Source organism: Arachis duranensis, chromosome 5 (assembly GCF_000817695.3).
Source record: "Arachis duranensis cultivar V14167 chromosome 5, aradu.V14167.gnm2.J7QH, whole genome shotgun sequence".
NCBI classification, from domain to species: domain Eukaryota; kingdom Viridiplantae; phylum Streptophyta; class Magnoliopsida; order Fabales; family Fabaceae; genus Arachis; species Arachis duranensis.
Window position 1 is genome coordinate 106,878,797 of NC_029776.3, and position 9,850 is coordinate 106,888,646.

Sequence of the window (9,850 nt, forward strand, 5' to 3'; positions counted from 1 at the left end):
AAAATAAAAAATTTATACATAAATTAAACTTTAAGTAAAATTATAAAAATACTCAATTTAAATTTATTTATTTAATTTTATATTATTATCTTTATTTTTGTTCTTTTAAGCAGTTACTTTTGTTTTTTTAAATTATATTTAAATACTATAGGACAAATATAAAATTATTAGATGAAATACAATTTTAAATATAATGTTTTAATAGTTGAAATTAACATTTAATTTTTTAATTTTATTTTTTATGACTCACGATAATATCATATATTTTAAAAAATATTACAACTAAATGATATTAAAAAATATAAACTATTAAAAAAAAAGAAATAATTATGAATGATATAATATAACTAATAAATCAAGTTAGACAAAAAATATAAAAAACTAAAGAAATTGTAAAGATGTAGTGTTTTAGAAACTTATCACTTATACGACATATGTTTAACTAACAAAAAAATCATTCTCATCAATCAAATTCTTCAAATGCTTGTACAAAATATTAGAAAGTAAGAATGGAAGAAAAAAAAGAATAGAATTATGTGAAAAGAGAAGATAAAAAAAAGTGTGAAATAAATATTGATTTATAAAATGAATACAAAGAGTGAATATGAAAGACTATGATGAATTATGATTTATTATTCAATTTGTATCTACTAAAATATTGAGGCGTATAAAAAATAAGAATAAAGAAATTAAAAAATAATTTAATTAAAAAAATTATAAAAAGTAATTTAATTAGATAAATTACTTAAATTTTGACATGGTATAATATTAGAAAGGAAGAGGATTAAGAATATATTATGAGATTGTATGTTTTATTTGGTTGTGTTATATATGATAGACAGGTAATTAAAGCAATATGTAGTGGGAAGGTTAGAACAATGTGAATATATCTTGATGACAATGATGTACATATCTAATCACATGTATGTAGATCAAATGTGATCAATCTAATATATTGTTTTATGAGAGTTAGTTGATAACATTATCACAAAGGATATATATAGGTCAGTGAATTTCCGAGACACACATACTTTGGTAAAAATGATATAGAATGTCCCTATCCTTTCACTTGTTGCCTAATAATTAACAAATATATATGCAACATTATTATTATTATTATTATTATTATTATAAAAAGGAGATAATTTGCCTTAAAAAACTTGATGACCGACCTTAGTAACTTGCCGTATTTTTTGGCTTTTGCTTGCAACTATTATAGATGTCATGTTACCCTTGTAACTTGCAAGTTGTGTAACTGAATTATTATTTTTTCAAGTTTCATCCCTCTTTTGATACGCTTGTCACCCTATTAAAATTAAATCTTGCTTCAATATCAAACTTAATTATACTAAAGTAGTATAATTATTATTACTCCTATTTTAATAATATTAATTTTTCAATATATATAAATTTATACAAATATATAATGTAAAAAAAGTACTTTACAATCATATATAGAGTGGTTTTCAAAGGAAAAAAAAAATCATATATAAAAACAACATTATAAAAAATAAGAGTGTTAATATTATTAAACATGATTTTATTAAAAGTTTGCATAAAAAAATTATTTTTTATATGTTTAGTATATTAAATCTATTAAAAGCTTAAAATATTAATATTATATTCTTAAACATTTTAGCTAAATCCTTAGGATTTTTTCTAGAAATAAAAAAAATTTCATATTTTCTCTAAAATCATTTTTGAACTTTAATTCTCCAAATACAAATATTTTTAAAAAAATTTTAAAAAAATAAAATATGATTTATAATTAAAAAATCCTTATTAAATATGTCTTATTCTAGTGTACTTGTGTATTTCTAGAGACAATAATAATGATGTTATTGTTAAATATGGTTTATTTTTTTAAATTTATAATGTCTGTGTATTTTTTTGTACTGTTATATATTGTTTGTAGATCTATATATTATTTGGAGATGATGATAATGAATTAAAAATGTGAGAGTAAAAAAATTAAAGAAAATTGGCCAAAAATTAGGCTAACTCTATAATTTTTAATTTTTTATAGAGACTTGTTCTAAAGAAAAAAAAATTGTATTTGGAGAATTAAAGTTTAAAAGTGGTTTTGGAAAAAATATGAATTTTTTTTTCAGAAAAAAATCTAAATCCTTATAATAATTAGCAGCAATTTGAGATAATAATTGTATATAACTGTGGTTTCATTTAATTTCCAGTATAATGCTATATTTAGCATTAAGTAGCTTCTTCAAAAATCCCAAAAAAAAAACCCTTTCAATAGAATTAGTATCCAAGCCTTATCAAGTAACTTGTTACTAGGAGTAGGAACTAATCTTTGTTTGTAGACCTAAAAAAATGGTCAAAGGTTATCAATAGAAAGTGTGAAAATGCAACAGCTGGAGGCACCATTTTTCACCGTAGTGTTAGGGAAAGTCCACAGCATCAAGTTGACTTGACTAGCTTTTGTTTTGTATTTATCAAAATTCAAAATAGACTAACAGTTTTGGCTCCACGATCGCCTTGATTTCAGTGCATAACATCATCAACCCTTAGCATTGTAATATTAAATCTAATAATATTAAATGTAAGTACACACATTCTTGGATGGTTCTGTTCTCTGAATTAGCTAGCTAGGTTAAGAGTAATAATCTAGTTTTATTGTGTTTAATTATAACCACGTGTTGTTGCTTCCCTTTTGTTTGACCCCATGACACTTATTATTATTATTATATACATTGAAAGTTTCCTTTTTCTACTCTTTAATTTGATCTATTTTTATTAACTAATAATAAGCATTGAAAAGCTCATTTCATTAATGTATAGTTTGGTTGCTTTGTGTAGCATTAAATCTCAACAACTATCAATATTAGGAACTTCAAATCTTCGTATTTTTAATTGCATGCATAGTTTTCCTTTTCGGTGTGAGCATGTGGTTCCTTTATTGCAATTTTGTTCAAACTTTTAGTTGCTTAATTAATCACCTGCTCTTGTTTCCTATTATATTAAAGGTAATATATCTTTGTTTCTTTTAAAATAAAATAAATAAATGAAACTGTATAGTTGCTTAGTAATATATTACCTTCAACTAAATAATCTTGTGATATTCACATGGCACTAAATCTGTTACTAATTAAGAACCAAATTAAATTTCAGCTGAATAAAAAACACCAACCATACATATATTATGTAGATAATGACACTAATAATTATAAACATTTTGAGGCATTTTTTTATATGAAAATAAAAGTAGTGATATATTTTAATATTGTAATTTTTGTGTTTTTAAAAAATGTGAAAAAAACTCAAATCGGAGGGTCCGATTTTTATACTTCAAAATTTTAAATTTTTTTTAACAGAAATCTCTCGATCCGATTTCACAAATTTCTCAGTCCGATTTCTGTACTTCTCACAAATTGAAAGGTCTAATTTTTGTTTATCTAATTAAACAGTTCCACGTTAACACTCCCATCAACCCACGTCTTGAAAAAAAACGGTTGCTACTCCAATATCAAAAACAAAATCTGACATTTTAAAAATAAATACAAAATAAAAGAAAAAGAAAAAGAAAAATGACTTGTTTTGAGTTGTGTACTTACGTCACATGATGTTGTAAACTAGCAATGTTTTCATGTATGTTGTGTTGTGTCAAAAGTGTCTGCTTCATTTTCTCGTCGGCAGCATAAATAGTATTGAAACCTTAGACGCGTGATTTACACAACAACTACTCTCTCTCTCTCTCTCACTCACTGAAACTCTTCTCACACCATCACACACTTTTTCTCTTCTTCTCTTCTTCACACTATTTATTATTATTCATCATAATCTCCTTGCTTCATTTTAATGCCATAATTGGTAAGTAGTCTGTAACCATGTTCATTTTCTGTTATTGTTTCTTTCTTTCTGTGTTGTTTGTTTGTTTGTTTTCTATTTTTTCTCATATTTGTTGAATAATATATATTCTCTGTTGTTGTGTGTTTGATCTTTCTGCTTCTTCCAGCTGAATTATCAATTTGATAGAGTTGAGATGTTTGGGGAGTCATCAGGAAGGTGGTTGGATTCTGAATTATGGCATGCTTGTGCTGGTTCCATGGTTCAAATGCCACCTCTGAACTCAAAAGTTTTGTACTTTCCACAAGGGCATGCAGAGCATGCTCATGGAGGAAAAGTGGATTTCACAACAAGAATCCCTTCTTTCATTCCATGCTGGCTTTCTGGACTCAAATACATGGCAGATTCTGATACTGATGAGGTCTTTGTTAAGTTGTCTTTGACCCCTCTCACTCAAGAAAACACCAATGCATTGTTAATGGATTTGGAAGATGGTGGTGATGATTGTGGTAACAACAATGGAGGAGTTGTTGAGGGGGGTCATCAAGAGAAACCTGCTTCATTTGCAAAGACATTGACACAATCTGATGCCAACAATGGTGGAGGGTTCTCAGTGCCTCGTTACTGTGCTGAAACCATATTCCCAAGGCTGGATTATTCTGCTGATCCTCCTGTTCAGAACATTGTTGCCAAAGATGTTCATGGAAATTGCTGGAAGTTTAGGCACATCTATAGAGGTGCTAATACTATATATATATATAGGTTTTCATGGTTCAATTGAATTTGAATTTTGTTCTAACTCTCTTGATTCTCAACAGGGACTCCTCGCAGGCACCTATTGACCACTGGATGGAGCAATTTTGTGAGCCAGAAGAAGCTTGTAGCTGGTGATTCCATTGTGTTCTTGAGAGCTAAGGATGGTGATCTGTGTGTTGGGATAAGGAGGGCCAAGAAGGTGGCAGTTGGAGACGGCGAGGTGTCGGTGTCATCGGTGGTTGAAGCTGTGAGTTGTGGTGTTAATGGAAGGCCATTTGAGGTTGTGTACTATCCAAGGGGAAGCTCACCTGAGTTTTGTGTTAAGGCCTCAGTTGTGAGAGATGCAATGAAAGTGAGGTGGTGTTCTGGGATGAGGTTCAAGATGCCCTTTGAGACTGAGGATTCTTCTAGAATCAGTTGGTTCATGGGAACCATTTCTTCTGTTCAGCTTCTTGATCCCATTCATTGGCCTAATTCTCCATGGCGTCTTCTGCAGGTACATCTTTTAATTGCTATTGTCAAATTTCTAATGAACCTAGATTTGTTTAATTTCTTGGGCTAATTTTGTCATGAGATATTTCTTTACTGCATGATGGTGAAAGATCATTCGACTATATCATTTATGATTTATGAATCATGTTTGTTTTACTATGAATACTGTTTAAAAGTATCAAATGCACTGTTAAACTAACCAATGTAGTTAGCATAATAGTCAATGCGCATGATATGAGGTACCAAATCATTTCATGTTTGTCTGTTAAGTTCTGTCTCTGACAAATTCTCCTTGCCAAGTACCAAAGTTTTCTTGAATGAGTCAGTTGGATGTGACAACACAAAACATTGATTGCAATCTGTGAAAATGTACCTCTCATGATTGAACCTGTAGAGACACAGGTGGCTACTCTTGATTGGACTTTACATATGCAAGTCAATGGAACCTTTAATATACATACTACTGTTTCAACCATCTTTATTTTTATTGCTCTAAATTTGTTTCAGGTGGTGTGGGATGAACCAGAATTACTACAGCATGTGAAGTGTGTAAATCCTTGGTTGGTTGAATTAGTCTCAGACATTCCCACCTACCATCTTTCTCCATTCTCTCCAACAAGAAAGAAACCAAGGTTTCTTCACAACCAAGATTTTCACCTCATCAATAACCAACTTCCAATAATGCCAGGATTTCCCAGCAATTATAGTTACAGTAATGATAATCATCTTGTTATGAATCATTCTTCTAAGTCCTTAATGATGAACATTCAAGAGAATAACAGTATTGCAGGCATACAGGGAGCCAGGCATGCTCAACTTCTTGATCTGTCTCCATCTGATTATCCTTTCTTCAACAAGCTTCCATCACAATCACAATCACAATCACAATCACAATCACACAATATGCATCTTATTAGTCCCCCTTATTGTGGGACCTATAAGAACAACAATGCTGATATATCTTGCTTGTTAAGTGTTGGAAATTCTAGCCATAATTTAAAAGAAGAACACAATGAAGAAGTGAAATCATCATCACCACCATCCCATATCTTCTTGTTTGGACAACTGATTCACACTGAACAGCAATGTTCAAACGGTGGCAGTTCTAGCTCAAATGGGAACAATTCATCTGATGAAGGGACTTTGCTGAAGATGAAATCAAATAATGCTTCTGAATTGCATCTAAATAGTAGTCCAGTAGAGAAGAACCCTTCTTCTAATGGAGGGTCTCCCTGGTACAAAGATCAGCACAAATCTGGTCTTGGAACAGAAAATGTTAATCTACTTTGCTTGGCTCTATAGCAAGCCAAAGTGTTTCAGTTGCTGTGCTTCAGTGAGTTCTTGAAGAAGAAGAAGACACATCAAAGAGCCTAATTAACTATTCTTTTCAGTTTCAGCTGTAGCATTAGGATTTCCTTTGTTGATAGGTGCAGATTTTCATTTGGCATAGTTTTTCCTAGGTGCAAGTTAACAAAAATATTTCTCACTCATAAAATAAAACTACTACTATAATATTATTTAGTGATAACAACTTTGATGAACTAGAGTGCTAATATTTTCGTTAACTTGCATTGCACCTGACTGAAGTTTTCTGTTTTTCTGCTATATTTTCTTTATTAAGAGATTGTGGGGAATATATCACTCCTTATGTACTTTTTCTGAAGGAAAATGTTATATAATGTTTTAGATTATTTGTGACTATTGTGAGTAGTATATTGAATAAGCAATTAAGCAAATTAGATTACAATCAAATAAAGCTCCAACATATGCAATAAAGTTGGCATTAATCACTTAAAGTAAAATATTTAGTGATTTTCAATGCAAGAAATGGCAGGATGAGATTCCCGTGCAGTCCAATTTTGTAGTTACTTTAAGGAACATTCAACTAATTAGCAACTAATGTCCCTTTGTAAAACAAAGAACTTCCTTTTTTGGCTCCTTCTTCCTTGGAACTTCATTGAGGGTATGGCCCACATTTTGTTTGTCACACCAACATACAATATACAAAGTTTAGTAGGGAAAACCATTAACTAAGACAAGGATCTCAATTTAAAAAAATAACTATTACAGCAGAGACTAAGATAAATAACTGAATCCTATGAAGGTAATGGTTGATAATCACTAGGATGAAGTCATCAACTATAAGCATCCAATGGAGTTCTTAAGGGTTTAGTACTATCTACCCCACTGTTGTAAGACAAACCATGTGCCTTGCCTTGAAGAGTAGTATCTATTTTCAGAAGATACCAAATATTTAACAACTAATATTTAACCCCTTGTCCCACAAGAGGTAATGGTGTTGAATACCAAGTACAAAATGTGTCAGCACCAAATTTGTTTAAGCATAGTTCTTGTTAAATATGCTTTGATGGATTTATAAATGCTCTAAAAGGTATTTAAATTGGTAAAACATTTTTCTTTTCTTGCTTAATTAGTTCTTTTGTACCGTTGACAATTTAAAGAAAAAATAGAAGAGGTCACCTGGTTCCAAAGTCAAAGCATGCTGTATGCAAGTATTCACAAAGGTACACAATAATATGTATCTGACTTTTCAGGAACTATTTTGAACATTAACTATGATTACTTTTTAATATGATTTGATTTTAAAATGCTCTTCATGAAAGAAAAGCTGGCCTAAGGCCAGTCATTCCAATAGAGATTTGTACTACATGCACTTAGGTACAAAAGAATGGAATAAGTAACTATAAAATGTGTGCAATCTACAATAATGCTGCAACTGATTTTGCATATAAATCCTTGCCTTTGCATATTTACATTCCAATATCTCCTTCTAAATGAATATGCAATGGAATAAATATGAATTCCTCCAAGATAATGTAATTAATCAGAAGCAGCTGAGTTGTTGAGAAGCTTCATCATGAAGTTGAAGGTGATATCAGGAGAGGACCTTGGTTGAGGCCACTTTGCTCCTTTTGGAACTTTGACACATTTATAGCCTTGGCCTTTATATAACTTTGTGGCCATAGAATTGTTCAAATCACAGTGCAATGCAATTGCACGGCACCCCCAACTTCTGGCCATTGATTCTGCCTTTCCAATCAATTTCTTAGCTATTCCTTTCCCTCTGAAGTTCTCCCTTACTGCCACATTTGATATATATGCAATTCCAGTCCTTCAGAAAACATAAAACACAACAATATTTTTCTGTCATGAAGAGAGCATGTATGTAGAGAGCTATTTTAAGAAACTATAAGGGAAGAAAGTTATATATAGTCTTGCAATAACCTTCTCCGGCGGCGCGGCCCCTTTCGTGGTAGATAGTCTGCGAAATTGTCTAGTGTTAATATACCTGCGACATATCCCTTGTTGAGGATGCTTGGAAATGAAGAAAGAGTTTGATGATGTGAGCTGCCGCTACCAATATCAGCAACCAAACAGATTCTTTTGCAAGCTCTTGGCCTAGACAAGGCCGTTAACATGGCTGCTAACATGGCCAGCAGCAATCTATCAATCCTCAGCAGAAAATCCAAAGGGAAGGAATATTCAGGGAAGAAGCAGCTGCAATGAGTCTCTGCCACTTCCCAATAGTCCACCAACCTCGCCTCCCGGATTCTAACTTGAGAACATAATGCTGGGAACAGATCAACAACTTCACTTGCCCTGCATAATCCTTCATATCCAAACACCTAGTTAGTTTTAACTTTTTGAATAAATTACAAATGACTAATCTTCAATCCAGTCAGTCAAGGATTTGATATGGAAATGCTAAAACTCAACAAGTATTAACTATGCAATCAATGTTCTACATACCTGATTTGTTGGGAGAAAAAGGTGAAACATGATGAGATGGAAAAGAGGTTGGTTTCTTGAGACTGAATTGCTGGATTTTGAAGCTGTTTATGGCAGTTGAGGTGACTGAGATTCCCAATAGAGGAGTAAGCATTCTCTTTGTCCAACTCCTTAGATTGTATTGTCACTCAAAATATCACAATATTATTATTTTATTATAATTATTGTTATTGCTTTTTGCTTACTATGACAAGGGCATGAGAGGGTGAGAATTTGAGTTGGCTATGGCTAACGACAACATAGCCAAACCGAATAGAAGGATTAAGGTACATACATTATACAAGGTAAACTTATGACTTGACCAAAAAAACTACCAACTCCGATCTATATTAAAAAGGAAAGTAGGGTAAAATATTCTTTTGTTTCTCACCAAATAGGCAATCTCACACTAATAAGGCATTAAAATAAAGTATAATGTCATATGTACACGCACTTATAACACTCATAATGTATAAACAAAAAATTGTTAACTTAACAAAATGGAGTAATTTAGAGTAAATACCTTTTCAGTCCCTAACTATTTGTTCGATAGACTTTTCACTCCTTAAAAAATCTAAAAACCCAAATCGGTTTCTATCTACTTTGATATATGTACGTTTTAGTTTCTATCTACTTTGAGTAAATGTTCTTTCCGGTTCCTAACCAGAGATTAGAACGTACATATATCAAAGTAAATAAGGACTGATTTGAGTTTTTAAATTTTTTAGGGGGTGAAAAGTCCATCGAACAAATGGTTAGAAATTGAAAATGGTATTTACTCAGTAATTTATGAAAAATTATGTAATAAATACATGAAGAGTTACTTTATTTAATAAAAAGTTTTTTTTTTTATATATTCTTGACAAGTATCTTGTGTTTTTGTTGATTATAGGATGGAATAAGCAATGAGTGGTGTTTGGTGGTTAAAGGCACATAGAAGAGAATTCAGTTCAGCATTTCAGCAAACACATAGTGAGTGAGTGTGAGGACACTAAAAAATCATCAATTT

General features: G+C 31.1%; 3 protein-coding genes across 3 annotated transcripts in view; 2 read left to right on the forward strand and 1 right to left on the reverse strand.

Annotated features, from left to right (window-relative positions):
- The first annotated feature begins 3,706 nt into the window (after positions 1–3,706).
- Positions 3,707–6,743, forward strand: LOC107491554 (auxin response factor 18). Its single transcript, XM_016112419.3, has 4 exons — positions 3,707–3,828; positions 3,974–4,541; positions 4,623–5,056; positions 5,560–6,743. Exons 2-4 carry the CDS (start codon positions 4,001–4,003, stop codon positions 6,352–6,354), a joined length of 1,770 nt encoding a protein of 589 aa, XP_015967905.1. The 5' UTR covers positions 3,707–3,828; positions 3,974–4,000; the 3' UTR covers positions 6,355–6,743.
- A 1-nt stretch (position 6,744) lies between these two features.
- On the reverse strand, positions 6,745–9,034 carry LOC107491479 (uncharacterized). The gene is made up of 3 exons (XM_016112317.3): positions 8,824–9,034; positions 8,299–8,683; positions 6,745–8,185 (listed from the first exon to the last, which is right to left on the reverse strand). Exons 1-3 carry the CDS (start codon positions 8,954–8,956, stop codon positions 7,894–7,896), a joined length of 810 nt encoding a protein of 269 aa, XP_015967803.1. The 5' UTR covers positions 8,957–9,034; the 3' UTR covers positions 6,745–7,893.
- A 700-nt stretch (positions 9,035–9,734) lies between these two features.
- Positions 9,735–9,850, forward strand: part of LOC107491553 (CASP-like protein 5A1) — a gene marked incomplete in the record, with an annotated part of 1,934 nt that continues 1,818 nt past the window's right edge. The window contains 1 exon segment of the mRNA XM_016112418.3: positions 9,735–9,850.

Coding starts and splice junctions, on each gene's coding strand:
- LOC107491554 (XM_016112419.3), top strand. CDS start 4,001: ATGTTTGGGGAGTCATCAGGAAGGTGGTTGGATTCTGAATTATGGCAT. Junction 4,542..4,622: donor GTTTAGGCACATCTATAGAG/GTGCTAATACTA, acceptor GATTCTCAACAG/GGACTCCTCGCAGGCACCTA. Junction 5,057..5,559: donor CTCCATGGCGTCTTCTGCAG/GTACATCTTTTA, acceptor AATTTGTTTCAG/GTGGTGTGGGATGAACCAGA.
- LOC107491479 (XM_016112317.3), bottom strand. CDS start 8,956: ATGCTTACTCCTCTATTGGGAATCTCAGTCACCTCAACTGCCATAAAC. Junction 8,684..8,823: donor TTTTTCTCCCAACAAATCAG/GTATGTAGAACA, acceptor TTGGATATGAAG/GATTATGCAGGGCAAGTGAA. Junction 8,186..8,298: donor GGGCCGCGCCGCCGGAGAAG/GTTATTGCAAGA, acceptor TGTTTTCTGAAG/GACTGGAATTGCATATATAT.